At 40.4% G+C, this 21,694-nt stretch overlaps 1 protein-coding gene and 1 long non-coding RNA gene across 2 annotated transcripts; one reads left to right on the forward strand and one right to left on the reverse strand.

Annotated features, from left to right (window-relative positions):
- Positions 1-1,165: 1,165 nt before the first annotated feature.
- Positions 1,166-8,761, reverse strand: LOC100195485 (abhydrolase domain containing 12, lysophospholipase). The gene is given in 13 exon segments (NM_001140514.1): positions 1,166-1,698; positions 1,815-1,939; positions 2,127-2,205; positions 2,458-2,540; positions 2,639-2,718; positions 2,882-2,919; positions 3,624-3,753; positions 4,080-4,125; positions 4,202-4,232; positions 4,315-4,434; positions 4,634-4,739; positions 4,832-4,959; positions 8,539-8,761. Coding segments are annotated over 13 exon segments (1,119 nt in total). The 5' UTR covers positions 8,664-8,761; the 3' UTR covers positions 1,166-1,670.
- Positions 8,762-14,941: 6,180 nt separating this feature from the next.
- Positions 14,942-21,304, forward strand: LOC106605283 (uncharacterized). The gene is made up of 3 exons (XR_001328818.2): positions 14,942-15,147; positions 17,188-17,245; positions 21,187-21,304. It is a non-coding gene; the product is annotated as an uncharacterized lncRNA (long non-coding RNA).
- The last annotated feature ends 390 nt before the right edge of the window (positions 21,305-21,694 follow it).

The following is a 21,694-nucleotide window of genomic DNA, read 5'->3' on the forward strand; positions in this document are numbered from 1 at the left end:
GATGCAGACATGTCACATGGTTTGAAATCTCAAATCAAATCGAAGACGGTGAACAAATAGTTGAATAATGGAACTCTGGTTTCTACACTGTCCGCAACTTTCAGCCACGTCATCCGACTGTAAGTATTAGAACTGCCTCACCTTTGGGGGCATGAAGCCTGACCCACTTCTCATGTATGACTAAGCTGTTGATATCTAATTTTACAGAGACAACTCATTGAACAGATCGTCATTATACACTACAATTTAACAATTTGAGATCACTTAGATAAGTCATTATTTTTTAAAGAAAAGCGCATTTTTTTTGTCCATTAAAATAACAAATGTATCAGAAATATAGTGTAGACATTGTTAATGTTGTAAATGACTATTGTAGCTGAAAACTATAGTGTTTTTATGGAATATCTACATAGGCCCATTATCAGCAACCATCACTCTTGTGTTCCAATGGGACATTGTGTTAACTAATCCAAGTTTATAATTTTAAAAGGCTTATTGATCATTAGAAAACCATTTTGCAATTATGTTAGCACAGCTGAAAACTGTTGTTCTGATTAAAGAAGCAATAAAACTGGCCTTCTTTAGACTAGTTGAGTATCCGGGCATCAGCATTTATGGATTCGATTACAGGCTGAAAATGGCCAGAAACAAATACATTTTTTCTGAAACTCAGTCTATTCTTGTTCTGAGAAATGAAGGCTATTCCATGCGACAAATTGCCAGGAAACTGAAGATCTCGTACAACGCTGTGTACTACTCCCTTCACAGAAAAGTGCTGACTGGCTCTAACCAGAATAGAAAGAGGAGTGTGAGGCCCCGGTGCACAACTGAGCAAGAGGACAAGTACATTAGAGTGTCTAGTTTGAGAAACAGACGCCTCACAAGTCCTCAACGGGCAGCTTCATTAAATAGTACCCACAAAACACCAGTCTCAACGTCAACAGTTAAGAGGCGACTCCGGGATGCTTTCAAAAACAAGGACATTTCTAAATGACCCCAAACTTTTGAACGGTAGTGTATCTACTAGGATTTCTAGGTACATCTCATTACATCATAAAATACAGTATGTATCACTTCCACTGTAGTGATTTGTCTCTTTTAGTCTTTATCTCAGACGTACTAGTAACCAGCCATGTAAACATCCAACAAGAACATGTACGATTCATGAACGTTGATCAGGTTTTATTTGTAATGTAATACTTGCCAAAAAGAAAAGCTATTACAACAGTATCTTTTCTGTAATCCCTACTAAGAATTCACCAAAGCTTGAACACTTTAAAACATTGATTAATCATAATTTTTCATGTTTATAATTCATAGAAAGGAAACCAATTCATTGCCTCCATCTCAAAAGTTCTGTAATTTGCACATAGACTAAGACTATAGCTAGATAATAATGCATTGGACATCTCAGTAAGTGCTCAACCCAGAGTTGAACCTCTTAGATTCTCTTTTTGTTCTCAGTCCTTTCAGCTAAGTAAGTGCTTTACATTACTAGCAATGCAACTTTTATCTGATATTAGATCAATGATTGGACCATGTGATTGAAGTCCACCCTACTGATTTGCCATAAGGTAAAGAGACACGTGCAAACTGCATCTAGGTTTTGCAGTTCTATAGATATGTTGAAACAATTGATGTCCAAAGGTTCTTCTGCATAGGTCACTGGATTAGGGGGGCAATGAATGTACAAATTCCCTGTAACGATATGGATGAAAAAAGGTGTACGTTTTATAGTTAGAATAAACATTGATATAGAACCGGTGTTGCCTTTTTTTCAAATTGCAATTGAAGAGTTGACAGGATTTCCTCACCTAATAATGTTGGGCAGGTGAGGGTCTTTGTACAATCCATTGTGAAGGTACCCAAGGGATCTGGCGAACGGTACCATCTTAACTCGATTCTCTGAGTTTTGGGCGCTCTGTGCAATTTCATACAGCTTGATAGGAACACAACAAAGGACGAGAGGTGGAACCTTCCTTAACTGTATATCATGTTTCCAGGAACCCTTCTTGCTATTGTCATTCAAACCATACAGATAATATATCACAAATGTTGCCTGTGATAAAATAGACAGATGACAATAGAGAAATTATTGTTAGTTACAGTAAAACTATAAGTCACACCTGCTGAGCCATGTGGATAGGCACTATGTGGTCATCCTCTGCATGAAGTATCAGAAGAGGACTCCTCATCCTCTTCAAGCTGTAGAGACACGGTGAAACATCACTTTCATGAACAGTCAACCTCAAACTCTCAGAACAATTCTGAAACACATTTGGTTGCAGTGGGTGTATCAGTTATTTTGATTCGATTTGTTACCGCATATTGCAAACCTGTATTATGATATCAAAATAAGGGATGACAAGTACGGTGAAAAGTTGCATGAACCAAAACAAATTTACAACAAAATGTTTTGGTTTAATTTGAACCTAAGTCTAAATCAAAAATACTTACTTTTCATCATTAGGGAAGATTATATTGTTTTCTGCCCTTGTGTCCAGGAAAAAGTACTCAAAACCTGGGAACTTCCAATAAAACTGAAGACAAAATGCAGCTTAGTACATTAATGAATACAAAATCATGGCGTTTAAAGATGTACTGTATCGCTATGGAAAGGAGGGTATGTGAATCTTACCCAGCCAAACAGATCATGAGCACCCTTCTGTCGAATGTTGGTGAATGCTCCCTCAATGATCACACCATCAACAACAATCCCTGATAAAAACAAAAATATTCTAAGCATGTAAATATATCAAGTCAGCTTGCATAATGAGTCACACAAGAAACTTTCATGAAATGAATGTCATTATGCCGATCATGTGTATTGTACTTTAACCAGAGGGTATGAAATACGAAAGTTGAATGGATTTAGGCCTACCATGTTCCATTAGTTTGACTGCAGTATTAGTGGCCACTCTGTACAAAGATGAGGGGGAAAAATGGCATTTACTGCTCATGTCTTATACTCTATCAGAGTAACTGTAAAAATGTTCTGTAATATTTCTAATCATTGATTTGAGTATTTAAATCATCACCATTAGTGGGGGTAGATTAAGTAGTAGTAGTAGTGGTAGTGACAGGTCCTCTAACTTAAACTCACAAATACTGTATTGTGTATGAGGGGAACAAGCAACAAATGAAACAAGTGTTGAATCAAACGTTAAACATAGTCCAGTCTCTTGAATGAACAATGCTTACTTTTAAACATAATCATAATTTAAATAATGAGATACCTACCAGTGGAATGACATACACATATCTCTGGAATGTAAGACAAAGGCATTACAGGGAAAGTTTAAGTTAATCTTAATAAAGCTAAAGGTAATATTGTGTCTGCTTATGCAGACACAATATTACTTTTGACTACCTTTGCTTTTATGAAAATTGCCAATTACATCTGAGATGTGCATTTTATTTGACTGTTAGGCTCTTCATGATTTGAATCGTGGTCATATGATTTAACTGTTATTTGTTTGAATTGAAAGCTGAGCATTGCTCATTTAAGAGACTGCTGTGTATTGTTTGAGTAAAAGCATAATTGTGTGCAACTATGCATTGACATAAGTTATCATTTCCATTCGCTTTTCTCTACCGACTGAACCATCTACCTGGTCACTCACCCAGTGCCAAGGGAGTGTCCCCATAATACCACCAGACTGCTCCCACTGCGGGCTTTTACCCACTGGTACAAGTAGAGGGTGTCAGTGGTTAGACCAACTTCAGTGGGCTCTCCGGTGGAGTCCCCGAAACCTGTCAGAGTTTCTTATATCAATGGTTGTTCACTATGCAAACATACTAGACTACGTATAGTCCTATCATGTCATGTCTGTCTGCCTGAGGCAAACTTGATGCAGTTGTATACTGATTTGTAAATTACCACAAGGGGGCAGTCAGAAGCAAAACAACCCCAGAGGGTAAGGTGAACTTTACTACAGTATTTGGAATTGGGAGTTGGTTATCAGTCTCTTTACAGCAAGGTGAAATAACACACGACAAAATGAGGCTAATGTCAGGTTGTCAAGGATGTGTAATGACATGTTTCAACCGTCTAGTAGAAGAATTCAAGTTTAACCAACCTCTGTAGTCCAAAGCCAAAACATGGTAATCCATTGCACTCAGCAGCTGTAGAAAGGCCAATCACCAGTTAATCATTCACACCATGATGAAGTAACTTTTGTTGTAGTTGTCAGTCGCTTACATGTATTACTCCCACACGGTGACTTGCTGCCCTGTTTGAAATAATGTGGACTTTTAGATTCAAAGTGAGAACATTTGAAATATTATTGTGTAGCAATCCATTGTTCTTGCTACCTTGTGCCTCCATTGCCATGAAGATAAATGAAGATCGGATTTCCAGCTCCCAAAGAATCTTGGTACCATTCCAAGTCCTTTCCCTGTGCCTCTTTCCACTGACTTTCAGGGACTGTGTGCCTTGAAGATATTGTACAGGGACAACACGTGTAAGGGGTAAGGGACTAAATACTGACTTTGATCTATAAAGTTCAATGCAGTCTTTATAAATCTACACTGTCCAGTGGCAGTGAATGTACCTCAGATGTAAGGTAGGTAGGCTACATTAAACGTAACTCACAATGTAACCTGGAGAAAGGGTTTACGTTAGCCTACTCACCATACTCCCAATGAGATCCCGTGTTCGGATGTAAGGTACATGTTCATTGTGTGGTTAAGAGACAGGTCGGCTGGCTGGCTGTGGTCGATGAAGAATGGGATCCTGACTAAAAACAAGGTGAGAATATATACTAATTACTCTGAGTTATTATTCCTAATTTGTCCAGTATTTTTGGATAATGCTCATGATTACACTCACCTCTGTGAGAATAAACCAGGTGCTTTATGATGTCAGGAAACGGTGCCATCATGAAAGGCACAGAAACATAAATGACACATACGGCCAGGAGACCTCTTTTGAACCACCACAACAAACGGGGGCAAGGTCTGAGACAGAGAGAAAGCCAGAGAGAACGACTGAGGGAGAGCGATCTACTTCACTTGCTTTGGCAATGTTAACATATGTTTCCCATGCCAAAAAAGCCCTTAAATTAAAAAAAAGATGTAAATTGAATTGAGAGAGAAAATGAGAAAATGGATCATTACTTCCCCAAATGCAAGGGGAAAAAGCAGAAACATTACAATGACAACTGGTCCATGCTGTCAGCTGACCTTTCTGGATATTGACATTGAAGCGCATGTTATGCCAATAATACAGTTGAAGTCGGAAGTTTACATACACTTTAGCCAAATACATTTAAATTCAGTTTTTCACAATTCCTGACATTTAATCCTAGTAAGAATTCCCTGTCTTAGGTCAGTTAGTTTCACCACTTTTATTTTAAGAATGTGAAATGTCAGAATAATAGTAGAGTAATTTATTTCAGCTTTTCTTTCATCACATTCCCAGTGGGTCAGAAGTTTACATGCACTCAATTAGTATTTGGTAGCATTGCCTTTAAATTGTTTAACTTGGGTCAAATATTTCGGGTAGCCTTCCACAAGTTTCCCACAATAAGTTGGATGAATTTTGGCCCATTCCTCCTGACAGAGCTGGTGTAACTGAGTCAGGTTTGTAGGCCTTCTTACTCGCACATGCTTTTTCAGTTCTGCCCACATATTTTCTATAGGATTGAGGTCAGGGCTTTGTGATGGCCACTCCAATACCTTGACTTTGTTGTCCCACTTTGGAAGTATGCTTTTGGAAGACCCATTTGCGACCAAGATTTAACTTCCTGACTGACGTCTTGAGATGTTGCTTCAATATATCCACATAATTTTTCAGCCTCATGATGCCATCTATTTTGTGAAGTGCACCAGTCCCTCCTGCAGCACAGCACCCCCACAACATGACGCTGCCAGCCCTGTGCTTCACAGTTGGGATGGAGTTCTTCGGCTTGAAAGTCTCCCCCTTTTTCCTCCAAACATAATGATGGTCATTATGACCAAACAGTTCTATTTTTGTTTCATCAGACCAGAGGACATTTCTCTAAAAAGTATGATCTTTGTCCCCATGTGCATTTGCAAACCGTAGTCTGGCTTTTTTTATGGCCATTTTGGAGCAGTGGCTTCTTCCTTGCTGAGCGGCCTTTCAGGTTCTGTGGATATAGATATAGTCGTATGAAAAAGTTTGGGCACCCTTCACAATTTCCATGATTTCCATTTATAAATTATTGGGTGTTTGGATCAGCAATTTCATTTTGATCTATCAAATAACTGATGGAAACAGTAATATTTCAGTAGTGAAATGAGGTTTATTGGATTAACAGAAAATGTGCAATATGCATCAAAACAAAATTAGACAGGTGCATAAATTTGGGCACCCCAATAGGAAAATCACATCAATATTTACTAGAGCCTCCTTTTGCTAAAATAATAGCCTCTAGATGCTTCCTATAGCCTCTAATGAGTGTGTGGATTCTGGATGAAGGTATTTTGGACCATTCCTCCTTACAAAACATCTCCAATTCAGTTAGGTTTGATGGTTGCCGAGCATGGACAGCCCGCTTCAAATCATCCCACAGATTCTCAATGATATTCAGGTCTGGGGACTGGGATGGCCAGTCCAGAACATTGTACTTGTTCCTCTGCATAAATGCCCGGGTAGATTTTGAGCAGCGTTTTGGGTCGTTGTCTTGTTGAAATATCCAGCCCCGGCGTAACTTCAACTTTGTGACAGATTCTTCAACATTATTCCCAAGAATCTGCTGATATTGAGTGGAATCCATGCGACCCTCAACTTTAACAAGATCCCAGTACCGGCACTGGCCACACAGCCGCACAGCATGATGGAACCCCCACCAAATTTTACTGTGGGTAGCAAGTGTTTTTCTTGGAACGCTGTGTTCTTTTGCTGCCATGCATAACGTCCCTTGTTATGACCAAATATCTCAATCTTTGTTTCATCAGTCCACAACACCTTATTCCAAAATGAAGCTGGCTTGTCCAAATGTGCGTTTGCATACCTCAAGCGACTCTGTTTGTGGCGTTTGTGCAGAAAAGGCTTCTTCCGCATCACTCTCCCATACAGCTTCTCCTTGTGCAAAGTGCGCTGAATTGTTGAACGATGCAGTTACACCATCTGCAGAAAGATGATGTTGTAGGTCTTTGGAGGTGGTCTGTGGGCTGTTTTTGACCGTTCTCACCATCCTTCGCCTTTGCCTCTCCGATATTTTACTTGGCCTGCCACTTCTGGCCTTAACAAGAACTGTGGCTGTGGTCTTCCATTTCCTCACTATGTTCCTCACAGTGGACACTGACAGCTTACATCTCTGCGATAGCTTTTTGTAGCCTTCCTCTAAACCATAATGTTGAACAATCTTTGTTTTCAGGTCATTTGAGAGTTGTTTTGAGGCCCCCCATGTTGCCACTCTTCAGAGGAGAGTCAAAGAGAACAACAACTTGCAATTGGCCACCTTAAATACATTTTCTCATGATTGGATGCACTGGTCTATGAAGTTCAAGGCTTAATGAGCTCACCAAACCAATTGTGTGTTCCAATTAATCAGTGCTAAGTAGTTACAGGTATTCAAATCAACAGAATGACAAGGGTGCCCAAATTTTTGCATAGCCTATTTTTCACATCTGATTTAATTTCATACAACTTAATATTGCTACACTAAAAATCTTTGTCTGGACAATACCCCAGTACTCAGCTTTTATTAGAAAATGAATGGCATGCCACTGTGATCATTTCCTGTGACAGAGTAAATTATTATGCAGCCTCAGAGGGGTGCCCAAACTTTTTCATACGACTGTACTTTTGTACCCGTTTCCTCCAGCATCTTCACAAGGTCCTTTGCTGTTGTTCTGGGAATGATTTGCACTTTTCGCACCAAAACACGTTCATCTCTAGGAGACAGAACACATCTCCTTCCTGAGCGGTATGACGGCTGCGTGGTCTCATGGTGTTTATACTTGCATACTATAGTTTGTACAGATGAACGTGGTACCTTCAGGCGTTTGGAAATTGCTCCCAAGGATGAACCAGACTTGTGGAGGTCTATCATTGTGGAGGTCTTGGCTGATTTATTTTTGATTTTCCCATGATGTCAAGCAAAGAGGCAGTGAGTTTGAAGGTAGGCCTTGAAATACATCCACAGGTACACCTCCAATTGACTCAAATGATGTCAATTAGCCTATCAGAAGCTTCTAAAGCCATGACATCATTTTCTGGAATTTTCCAAGCTGTTTAAAGGCACAGTCAACTTAGTGTATGTAAACTTCTGACCCACTGGAATTGTGATACAGTGAATTATAAGTGAAATAATCTGTCTGTAAACAATTGTTGGACAAATTACCTGTGTCATGCACAAAGTAGATGTCCTAACCGACTTGCCAAAACTATATTTTGTTAACAAGAAATTTGTGGAGTGGTAGAAAAACGAGTTTTAATGACTCCAACCTAAGTGTATGTAAACTTCCGACTTCAACTGTAGGCCTATTTACTAGTCTAGACTCTAGTCTCGACTAGACGGGAGATTCATTTTACGCAGTGCTAGTGCGGTGCACAGCCTACCAACTCACCTCGGCTGCGCACTCGATGACGCCCAAGTTTTTTTTCTCGCAGTCTTCTGCTCCTCGGAATCATGGTCACCGGTCCTCTTCCTCATCCTGAGATGTTTACTAACCGAGCCACCAGTCCTCTGCATCTGTAATGCAGCCGTTCTGTTCTAGATTGACATCTAGGCTATGTGACTAACTACTTTATTTTCTACCCTACGTATGTTCTTTTAGTCTACCTCAGAGGCTCCATGGGTGAAAGTTCAGTCGTCCCACACTGTTGATAAGGAAATGAGGGAGGAGTTAAGCGTTTTTTTTATATTTGTTTTTGTTAACCTAACCTGTGTATGTACAAGCCATGAAATAATGCTTCCCGGTGTACCTTATGAATTCACATATTAGAAATATGTTTTTCAATCATAAGGATAAGTCAACGCACACTTCAGTTTATACAATGGGGACATATAATACTTGTAAGAGGGATCTTTTCACATGGAACATATACAATTCAGTAGGATACCTACAGTGTAGGCCTTTATGACTAAGGAATTTTATTTGGTATGTGTTTTCATGTTTTATGATCACAGCAATACAGCTTTGAGATCCACTGTGCTTCAATGTACAATGGCATACACTGAGTGTACAAAACATTAGGAACACCTGCTCGTTCTATGACAGACTGGCCAAGTGTTACCAGTTAAATCCACTTTCATCAGTGTAGATATGGGGGGGGGGGGGGTTAAAGAAGGATTTTTAAGCCATGAGACAATTGAGACATGGATTGTGTATGTACCATTCAGAGGGTGATTTAAGTGCATTTGAACATGATATGGTAGTAGGTGCCAGGTGCACCGGTTTGTGTCAAGAACTTCAACACTGCTGGGTTTTTCACACAACAGTTTCCCCGAGTGCATCAAAAATGGTCCACCACCCAAAGGACATCCAGCCAACTTGACACAACTGTGGGAAGCATTGGTATAAACATGGGCCAACAGCCCTGTGAAACACTTTTGACACCTTGTAGAGTCCATGCCCCGATGAATGGAGGCTGTTCTGAGGGCAAAAGGGGGGTGCAACTCAATATTAGGAAGGTGTGCTTATTGTTTTGTACAGTCAGTGTAAGTTTAGTATTGCCTTTCAACCAATCCAGTGCATTTTTGTTGAAAAATATATATTTTTAAATCAACAATACGTCAAAGGATTTAACTACTGAAAACTGAAACAAATGGATCAAACAAAGACCAACAGATCAATCCCACTTTTCAAGCCTGCTGAAGGCGTGGTGGTGTGGTAAACACAGTGGTGGAAACAGTACTCAATTGTCATACTTGAGTAAAAATAAAGATGCCAAAATCGAAAATGACTCAAAGTGAAAGTCATCCAGTAAAGTAGTACTTGATTAAAAGTCTAAAAGTATTTGGTTTTTAATATACTTAATTTACTTACGGATAGCCAGGTGCATACTCCAACACTCAGACATCATTTACAAATGAAGCGTTTGTGTTTAGTGAGTCCATCATATCAGAGGCAGTAGATATGGACAGGGATGTTCTATAGATAAGTGTGTGAATGGGACCATTTTCCTGTCCTGAGCATTCAAAATCTAACTAAAAATGTTGGGTGTCAGGGAAAATATATGTAGTAAAAATCACATAATTTTTTTTAGGAATATTGGTGAAGTAAAAGTAGTCAAAAATATAAATAGTAAAGTACATATGCCGCAAAAAAATTGCTTAAGTAGTACTTCAAAAATATTTTTACTTAGGTACTTTACAACACTGGGTAAACACCACCCCCAGCTCTACTAGGGGCATGCTTGAGGTGGTCTGCGTATGTGATATTCTGTGGCCTTGCCATTCCATTTCTTGACTGTATTATACTGAACAATTTTATTTATTTAACTAGGCAAGTCAGTTAAGAACAAATTCTTATTTACAACGACGGCCTACCTCGGCCAAACCCAACATAAACGCAACATGCAACAATTTCAAAGATTTTACTGAGTTACAGTTCATATAAGGAAATCAGTCAATTGAAATCAGTCAATTAGGCCCTATTCTATGGATTTTACATGACTGGGAATACAGATATGCATCTGTTTGGTCCTAAATACCTTTAAAAAAAAAGGTAGGGGCGTGGATCAGAAAACCAGTCAGTAGCTGTCATACACGTTGATTCAGAGCATCCCTAACATGCTCAATGGGTGACATGTCTGGTGAGTATGCAGGCCATGGAAGAACTGGGAGATATTAAGCTTCTGGGAATTGTATACATATCCTTGCGACATGTGGCCGTAGATTATCATGCTGAAACGTGATGGCGGTGGATGAATGGTACGACAATGGACCTCTGGATCTCGTCACAGTATCTCTGTGCATTCAAATTGCCATTGATAAAATGTAATTGTGTTCATTGTCCGTAGCATATGCCTGCCCATACCATAACCCCACCACCACCATGGGCCACTTTGTTCACAATGTTGACATCAGTAAACCGTTGGCGCACACAATGCCATACAGATGGTATGCGGTTGTAAGGCTGGTTAGACGCACTGCCAAATTCTCTAAAACAACGTTGGTAGAGAAATTAACATCAAATTCTCTGGCAACAGCTCTGGTGGACATTCCTGCAGTCAGCATGCCAACAGCACGCTCCCTCAAAACTTGAGACATCTATGGCATTGGGTTGTGTGACAAAACTGCACATTTTTGAGTGGCCTTTTATTGTCCCCAGCACAAGGTGCACCAGTGTAATGATCGTGCTGTTTAATCAGCTTTTTTATGCCACACCTGTCAGGGGGATGGATTATCTTGGCAAAGGAGAAATCCTCACTAACAGGGATGTAGACAAATTTGGGCAAAACATTTTAGAGAAACATGATATTTTTGCGTATGGAACATTTCTGGGATCTTTTATTTCAGCTCATAAAACATGGGACCAACACATTACATGTCACATTTATATTTTTGTTCAGTGTCTATAAAACATTCAAAGTATTGTGCTCACAATAAGTTCAGATCTGCCAGGCTTGTGTTTGGAATTTGATATACACTACACCATCTCGTCTGGTTTTCACTTAGTGGGACTATCATTTGTTTTTCAACAGGACAATGACACAACACACCTCCAGGCTGTGTAAGGGCTATTTGACCAAGAAGGAGAGTGATGGAGTGCTGCATCAGATGACCTGGCCTCCACAATCACCCGACCTCAACCCAATTATGATGGTTAGGGATGAGTCGCAGAGTGAAGGAAAAGCGGGAACTCCTTCAAGACTGTTGGAAAAGCATTCCAGGTGAAGCTGGTTGAGAGAATGCCAAGAGTGCGCAAAGCTCTCATCAAGGCAAAGGGTGTCTATTTGAAGAATCTCAAATATAAAATAAACACTTTTTTGATTACTACATGATTCCATATGTGTTATTTCATAGTTTGTCTTCACTATTATTCTACAATGTAGAAAACAGTAAACATAAAGAATAACCTTGAGTTTTGTGTTCTAAAACTTTTGACCGGTAGTGTAGTCTGGATGCAATCAGGCATCTGAATATGCATAAGCAATACTTTGATAAAAACAAAGAAAAATGGAGAGACCTGGAAATAACTGTGCAGCGACGCTCCCCATCCAACTTGGCAGAGCTTGAGAGGATCTGCAGAGAAGAATGGGAGAAACTCCACAAATACAGGTCTACCAAGCTTGTAGCGTCATACCCAAGAAGACTCAAAGCTGTAATCGATGCCAAAGGTGCTTCAACAAAGTACTGAGTAAAGGTTCTGAATACTTATGTAATTTCATTTAAACATTTTATTTTTTATTAATTTGCTAAAATGTCTAAACCTGTTTTTGCTTTGTCATTATGGGGTATTGTGTGTAGATTGCTGACGAAAAAAACAATTGAATCCATTTTAGAATAAGGCTGTAACATAACAAAATGTGGAAAAAGTGAAGAGGTCTAAATACTTTCCGAATGCATTTGACATTTTAGTCATTTAGCAGACGCTCTTATCCAGAGCGACTTACAGTAGTGAATGCATACATTTCATTTCATGCATTTATTTTATTCTTTGTACTGGCCCCCCGTGGGAATTGAACCCACAACCCTGGCGTTGCACACACCATGCTGGCGTTGCAAACACCATGCTCTACCAACTGAGCCATGCTCTACCAACTGCGCTGTACTTCCTGAATTACCATGGTATAGATAGATGTGGATCATGGAAATACCATGTTTTTTAACCTGCATTATACATTCTACCATAGTAACGCAGAATTATGATAAATGCTGCAAATAATTATCATATAGTACCATCTTTCTTAGTTGTGCGTTACCATAGCACAATCTCAGTATCATGTATTCAATAAATAAACCCCACAAGGTCAAAAGAGGTTGGTTGGTTTTATATTGATGAAATTTCTGATAAAGTCAGGCTACTATTGTTGGTCCTAGTTTGTCTGTAAAATCAAAGAAAAAGGGAAATAGTTGATGGGAAAAAGGGGTAATACTTTCTGTATTAATTGTACCATTTTTTGCTCATGTTTGTGTTCCCGGTCTTGCCATCCTAAAATGTGGGAGATTGTAAGATTCACTACATCACCAAAAATAGGTGGACACCCCTTCAAATGAGTGGATTTGGCTATTTCAGCCACACTCGTTGCTGACAGGTGTATAAAATCGAGCACACAGCCATGCAATCTCCATAGACAAACATTGGCAGTAGAATGGCCTTACTGAAGAGTTCAGTGACCTTCAACATGGCACCGTCATCGGATGCCACCTTTCCAACAAGTCAGTTCGTCAAATTTCTTCAGAGCTTCCCTGGTCAACTGTAACTGCTGTTATTGTGAAGTGGAAATGTCTATGAGTAACAACGGCTCAGCCCTGAAGTGGTAAGCCACACAAGCTCACAGAATGGGACCGCTGAGTGCTGAAGCGTGTAAAAATGGTCTGTCCTCGATTGCAACACTCACTGCAGAGTTCCAAACTGCCTCTGGAAGCAAAGTCAGCACAAGATTTGGATTTCCATGGCCGAGCAGCTGCACACTAGTCTGAGATCACCAAGCGCAATGCCAAGCTTCGGCTGGAGTGGTGTGAAGCTTGCCGCCATTGGACTCCGGAGCAGTGAAAACGTGTTCTCTGGAGTGATGAATCACGCTTCACCATCTAGCACTCCGACGGATGCACAAAGCGAGGTCCATATAGAAATGGTTTGTCGAGATTGGTGTGGAAGAACTTGACTGGCCTGCACACAGTCCTGACCTCAACCCCATCTAACACCTTTGGAATGAATTGAAACGCAGACTGCGAACCAGGCCTAATCGCCCAACATCAGCACCCGACCTCACTAATGTTCTTGAGGCTGAATGGAAGCAAGTCCCCTTCAGCAATGTTCCACCATCTAGCGGAAAGCCTTCCCAGAAGAGTGAAGGCTGTTATAGAAGCAAAAGGGGGACCAACTCCACGTTAATGCCCATGATTTTGAAATGATATGTTCGACGACCATACTTTTGGTCATGTAGTGTATATGGTAGCCAAATGTTTGGCATTGTGTAGTCATTTACAGTATTTAAAGTCAAGGGTGTTGCCCTTGATTCAGACCTGCAGAGGGAGCCACTCGCTCTAGTGGTTGCTTCAAGCACTCTCACTCTTGAGCTAACCTGCCTAGTAAGGGTGCGTTTGTAAATTCCCTCAGGATAACTGATTAATTTACCAACACTCAACACCCCTTGAATATGGCCAGTGTCAGTAAACGTCAGCAAAAAATGTAGGAACGGACAATCTGATAACTCTCTGAATTTCCTAATGCACAGAGCACACTCTGGCTCTCCAGATTGAATTTAGGAACACACCCAAAGAGAAGCATAGTAACTTGGTGTTTTTAGGGATATGTTGAGAATTACATGAGGGAAATGTATCTATGAGATAAAATGACAATTTATACCTTTTTACAAGTCGTTTTTTAGTATGTTGGCTATTAAGAATTGTATAAGAGTAGCCAAGTCATGGTACTGTTGCAATACCATAGTATTTCCCTACCATGGTAGTGACCAGAAAAACATGATAGTACCATGGTATTTCTTTCATTTTACTACCATGGTACATTTTTGTAAGGGCGCACAGCATTTTATCAGCAACAAGCCATTGTTTAATAGATTTTAGAATATTCGCATGAAAATCTGTCGCCAATTGGATGGAAACCTAGCTAATGTGTTGTTTTGTATGTGTTTATATAGAATATAATAGAATCCACTAAGATATAAATACTTTACTCTTCTCTGTTTTATTCTTTGGTCAAAAAGCTGATCCATCAGGTTTTGAACCTAAAGTCAAGGGAAATTGACTCGATGAATTTGATAGAAAAATAGTCAGCTGATTGAAAAGAGGAACTGAAAGCCCGAAACATACCACCATACAATTGCAGACACATCAGAAAGCTGTATTAACACTTTCACAACTCCTACTGTCGCATGACTAATGGTCATGCGGTCAGAAAACAATATATTGACCATGATTTTTACTCAAATCACCCTTTTTTTTGTACATAACTAACCTATTTCACAATGACAGAAGATGAGCATTTAAACAACAGGAGAAGAAATCCCCTAAGATAAATCAGTTTTTTTACAAAACCGGCAAGGTAGGCAACATTATCATAACATTAAGCTGATAACATTATTATAACATTAACATATTATTATTCTAACCACTAAAATGTGTAATGTACAGTACCAGTCAAAAGTTTGGACACACCTACTCACTACAGGGTTTTTCTTTATTTGTACTATTTTCTATATTGTAGAATAATAGTGAAGACATAAAAACTATGAAATAACACATATGGAATCATGTAGTAACCAAAAAAGTGTAAAACAAATCAAAATATCTGTTATATTTGAGATTCTTCAAAGTAGCCACCCTTTGCTTGAAGACAGTTTTGCACACTCTTGGCATTCTCTCAACCAGCTTCATGAGGTAGTCACCTGGAGTGCATTTCATTTAACAGGTGTGCCTTGTTAAAAGTTAATTTGTAGAATTTATTTTCTTCTTAATGCGTTTGAGCCTATCAGTTGTGTTGTGACAAGGCGGGGGGGGGGTTATACAGAAGATAGCCCTATTTGGTAAAAGACCATGTCCATATTAGGGCAAGAACAGCTCAAATAAGCAAAGAGAAATGACAGTCCATCATTACTTTAACACATGAATGTCAGTCAATGCAGTCGTTTTTTTCAAGTGCAGACGCAAAAACAATTAAGTGCTATGATGAAATTGTCTCTCATGAGGACCGCCACAGGAAAGGAAGACCCAGAGTAACCTCTGCTGCAGAGGATAAGTTCATTAGAGTTACCAGCCTCAGAAATTGCAGCACAAATAAATGCTTCACAGAGTTCAAGTAACAGACACATCTCAACATCAACTCTTCAGAGGAGACTGCGTGAATCAGGCTTTCGTCGTGGAATTGCTGCAAAGAAACCACTACCAAAGGACATCAATAAGAAGAAGAGACTTGCTTGGGCTGAGAAACACGAGCAATGGACATTAGACCGGTGGAAAGCTGTCCTTTGGTCTGATGAGTCCAAATTTGAGAGTTTTGGTTCTAACCGCTGTGTCTTTGTGAGATGCAGAGTAGGTGAACGGATGATCTCTGCATGTCTGGTTCCCACCATGAAGCATGGAGGAGGTGTGATGGTACTTTGCTTTTGACACTGTTGGTGAATTATTTAGAATTCAAGGCACACTTAACCAGCATGGCTACCACAGCATTCTGCAGCGATTCACCATCCCATCTGTTTTGCGCTTAGTGGAACTGTCATTTGTTTTTCAACAGGGCAATGACCCAACACACCTCCAGGTTTTGTAAGGGCTATTTGACCAAGGAGAATGATGGAGTGCTGCATCAGATGACAAGACATTCCAGGTGAAGCTGGTTGAGAGAATGCCAAGTGTGTGCAAGGCAGTCATCAAAAGCAAAGGGTGTCTACTTTGAAGAATCTAAAATCTAAAATCTATTTTAATATATATATTTTTTTTTGGTTACTACATGATTCCATATGTTATTTCATAGTGTTGATGTCTTCACTATTATTCTACAATGTAGAAAATACTAAAAATAAAGAAACTCTTGAATGAATAGGTCTGTCCAAACGTTTTGACTGGTACTGTATATGTGTGCATACACTGAGTATACAAAACGTTAAGAACACCTGCTCTTTCCATGACAAAGACTGACCAGGTGAATCCAGGTGAAAGCTATGATCCCTTATTGATGTCACTTGTTAAATCCATTTCAATCAGTGTAGATGAGGGGAGGCAGACAGGTTAAAGAAGGATTTTTCAGCTTTGAGACAATTGGGACATGGATTGTGCATGTGTACCATTCAGAGGGTGAATGAAATATTTAAGTGCCTTTGAACAGGGTATGGAAGTAGGTGGCGGAAACTGGTTTGTGTCAAGAACTGCTCAACAGTTTTCCGTGTTTATCAAGAATGGTCCACCACACAAAAGACATCCAGCCAACTTGACACAACTGTGGGAAGCATTGGAGTCAACATGGGCCAGCATCTCAATATTCGAAAGGTGTTCCTAATGTTTAGTGTACTCAGTGTATTTGTAATGTAATGCAATTTTCTATAAAAAAATAAATAATGTGTTTCGATTGGATTACATTTTCTTTCTATAGATGGAGAGACTCTTTCTTCTGCCTTTTCTGTTTACAATGTGCTGGGCTGTGCCTCAAGGTGAGAAATCTGACCATTTATTCCTAAATCCAGAGCCCAAAGTTTGTCACGCTACAATAGATATGTCTCTGTATTTTATTTATTCATGTATCCTTTTTCCAAGACAGAAAGTAGGTGCCAAGGTAGCCTAAAGATCTTGAGAAAAGAGCAATCAGCCTATTTTTAGGTTAGAACAGAATAAACAGTCATTCATGCAATTATTCATGATTAAATTAACTCTCAAAAAGTCTTGGTGCCTGACAATACTGTCTCCACATGTCGAATATGATCATTATTCAGATCTAAATGGCCTACAAGAGAAATTTACATCAGAGCACGTATTGTACTGTGGGGCTCCCGAGTGGCGCAGCGGTCTAAGGCACCGCATCTCAGTGCAAGAGGCGTCACTACAGTCCCTGGTTTGAATTAAAAATGGCGGTGTTCGCTTTAGCAATCTCACTAGTATAAAGACCTCCTCCATTCCTGCCATTATTGAAAGAGATTGTGATACCTCACATCTCAAAATTGGGTTACTTAATGTTAGATCCCTCACTTCCAAGGCAGTTATAGTCAATGAACTAATCACTGATAATAATCTTGATGTGATTGGCCTGACTGAAACATGGCTTAAGCCTGATGAATTTACTGTGTTAAATGAGGCCTCACCCCCAGGTTACATTAGTGACCATACCCCCCGTGCATCCGGCAAAGGCGGAGGTGTTGCTAACATTTACGATAGCAAATTTCAATTTACAAAAAAAAAACAACAATGACGTTTTCGTCTTTTGAGCTTCTAGTCATGAAATCTATGCAGCCTACTCACTCACTTTTTATAGCTACTGTTTATAGGCCTCCTGGGCCATATGCAGTGTTCCTCACTGAGTTCCCTGAATTCCTATCGGATCTTGTAGTCATAGCAGATAATATTCTAATTTTTGGTGACTTTAACATTCACATGGAAAAGTCCACAGACCCACTCCAAAAGGCTTTCGGAGCCATCATCGACTCAGTGGGTTTTGTCCAACATGTCTCTGGACCTACTCACTGCCACAGTCATACTCTGGACCTAGTTTTGTCCCATGGAATAAATGTTGTGGATCTAAATGTTTTTCCTCATAATCCTGGACTATCGGACCACCATTTTATTACGTTTGCAATTGCAACAAATAATCTGCTCAGACCCCAACCAAGGAGCATTAAAAGTCGTGCTATAAATTCTCAGACAACCCAAAGATTCCTTGATGCCCTTCCAGACTGCCTCTGCCTACCCAAGGACGTCAGAGGACAAAAATCAGTTAACCACCTAACCGAGGAACTCAATTTAACCTTGCGAAATACCCTAGATGCAGTTGCACCCCTAAAAACTAAAAACATCTGTCATAAGAAACTAGCTCCCTGGTATACAGAAAATACACGAGCTCTGAAGCAAGCTTCCAGAAAATTGGAACGGAAATGGCGCCACACCAAACTGGAAGTCTTCCGACTAGCTTGGAAAGACAGTACCGTGCAGTATCGAAGAGCCCTTACTGCTGCTCGATCATCCTATTTTTCCAACTTAATTGAGGAAAATAAGAACAATCCGAAATTTCTTTTTGATACTGTCGCAAAGCTAACTAAAAAGCAGCCTTCGCAAATGGAGGATGGCTTTCACTTCAGCAGTAATAAATTTATGAACTTCTTTGAGGAAAAGATCATGATCATTAGAAAGCAAATTACAGACTCCTCTTTAAATCTGGGTATTCCTCCAAAGCTCCATTGTCCTGAGTCTGCACAACTCTGCCAGGACCTAGGATCAAGGGAGATACTAAAGTGTTTTAGTACTATATCTCTTGACGCAATGATGAAAATAATCATGGCCTCCAAACCCTCAAGCTGCATACTGGACCCTATTCCAACTAAACTACTGAAAGAGCTGCTTCCTGTGCTTGGCCCTCCTATGTTGAACATAATAAACGGCTCTCTATCCACCGGATGTGTACCAAGCTCACTAAAAGTGGCAGTAATAAAGCCTCTCTTGAAAAAGCCGAATCTTGATCCAGAAATTATAAAAAACTATCGGCCTATATCGAATCTTCCATTCCTCTCCAAAATTTTAGAAAAAGCTGTTGCACAGCAACTGACTGCCTTCCTGAAGACAAACAATGTATACGAAACGCTTCAGTCTGGTTTTAGACCCCATCATAGCACTGAGACTGCACTTGTGAAGGTGGTAAATGACCTTTTAATGACGTCAGACCGAGGCTCTGCATCTGTCCTCGTGCTCCTAGATCTTAGTGCCGCTTTTGATACCATCGATCACCACATTCTTTTGGAGAGATTGGAAACCCAAATTGGTCTACATGGACAAGTTCTGGCCTGGTTTAGATCTTATCTGTCGGAAAGATATCAGTTTGTCTCTGTGAATGGTTTGTCCTCTGACAAATCAATTGTAAATTTCGGTGTTCCTCAAGGTTCCGTTTTAGGACCGCTATTGTTTTCACTATATATTTTACCTCTTGGGGATGTCATTCGAAAACATAATGTTAAATTTCACTGCTATGCGGACGACACACAGCTGTACATTTCAATGAAACATGGTGAAGCCCCAAAATTGCCCTCGCTAGAAGCCTGTGTTTCAGACATAAAGAAGTGGATGGCTGCAAACTTTCTACTTTTAAACTCGGACAAAACAGAGATGCTTGTTCTAGGTCCCAAGAAACAAAGAGATCTTCTGTTGAATCTGACAATTAATCTGGATGGTTGTACAGTCGTCTCAAATAAAACTGTGAAGGACCTCGGCGTTACTCTGGACCCTGATCTCTCTTTTGAAGAACATATCAAGACTGTTTCAAGGACAGCTTTTTTTCCATCTACGTAACATTGCAAAAATCAGACATTTTCTGTCCAAAAATGACACAGAAAAATTAATCCATGCTTTTGTTACTTCTAGGCTGGACTACTGCAATGCTCTACTTTCCGGCTACCCGGATAAAGCACTAAATAAACTTCAGTTAGTGCTAAATACGGCTGCTAGAATCCTGACTAGAACCAAAAAATTTGATCATATTACTCCAGTGTTAGCCTCCCTACACTGGCTTCCTGTTAAGGCAAGGGCTGATTTCAAGGTTTTACTGCTAACCTACAAAGCATTACATGGGCTTGCTCCTACCTATCTTTCCGATTTGGTCCTGCCGTACATACCTACACGTACGCTACGGTCACAAGACGCAGGCCTCCTAATTGTCCCTAGAATTTCTAAGCAAACGGCTGGAGGTAGGGCTTTCTCCTATAGAGCTCCATTTTTATGGAATGGTCTGCCTACCAATGTGAGAGACGCAGACTCAGTCTCAACCTTTAAGTCTTTACTGAAGACTTATCTCTTCAGTAGGTCCTATGATTAAGTATAGTCTGGCCCAGGAGTGTGAAGGTGAACGGAAAGGCTGGAGCAACGAACCGCCCTTGCTGTCTCTGCCTTGCCGGTTCCCCTCTTTCCACTGGGATTCTCTGCCTCTAACCCTTTTACAGAGGATGAGTCACTGGCCTACTGGTGTTCTTCCATGCCGTCCATGGGAGGGGTGCGTCACTTGAGTGGGTTGAGTCACTGACGTGGTCTTCCTGTCTGGGTTGGCGCCCCCCCTTGGGTTGTGCCATGGCGGAGATCGTTGTGGGCTATACTCGGCCTTGTCTTAGGACGGTAAGTTGGTGGTTGGAGACATCCCTCTAGTGGTGTGGGGGCTGTGCTTTGGCAAAGTGGGTGGGGTTATATCCTGCCTGTTTGGCCCTGTCCGGGGTATCATCGGATGGGGCCACAGTGTCTTCTGATCCCTCCTGTCTCAGCCTCCAGTATTTATGCTGCAGTAGTTTATGTGTCGGGGGCTAGGGTCAGTCTGTTACATCTGGAGTATTTCTCTTGTCTTATCCGGTGTCCTGTGTGTATTTAAATATGCTCTCTCTAATTCTCTCTTTCTGTCTTTCTCTCGGAGGACCTGAGCCCTAGGACCATGCCTCAGGACTACCTGGTATGATGACTCCTTGCTGTCCCCAGTCCACCTGGCCGTGCTGCTGCTCCAGTTTCAACTGTTCTGCCTGCGGCTATGGAACCCTGACCTGTTCACCGGACGTGCTTGTTGCACCCTCGACAACTACTATGATTATTATTATTTGACCATGCTGGTCATTTATGAACATTTTAACATTTTAACATTTTGACCATGTTCTGTTATAATATCCACCCTGCACAGCCAGAAGAGGACTGGCCACCCCTCATAGCCTGGTTCCTCTCTAGGTTTCTTCCTAGGTTTTTGGCCTTTCTAGGGAGTTTTTCCTAGGGAGTTTTTCCTAGTCACCGTGCTTCTTTCACATGCTTTCCTTGCTGTTTGGGGTTTTAGGCTGGGTTTCTGTACAGCACTTTGAGAATATCAGCTGATGTACGAAGGGCTATATAAAAATAAATTTGATTTGATTTGATTTGAATCCAGGCTGTATCACATC

Source organism: Salmo salar, chromosome ssa01 (assembly GCF_905237065.1).
Source record: "Salmo salar chromosome ssa01, Ssal_v3.1, whole genome shotgun sequence".
In the NCBI taxonomy this organism is placed as follows: Eukaryota; Metazoa; Chordata; class Actinopteri; order Salmoniformes; family Salmonidae; genus Salmo; species Salmo salar.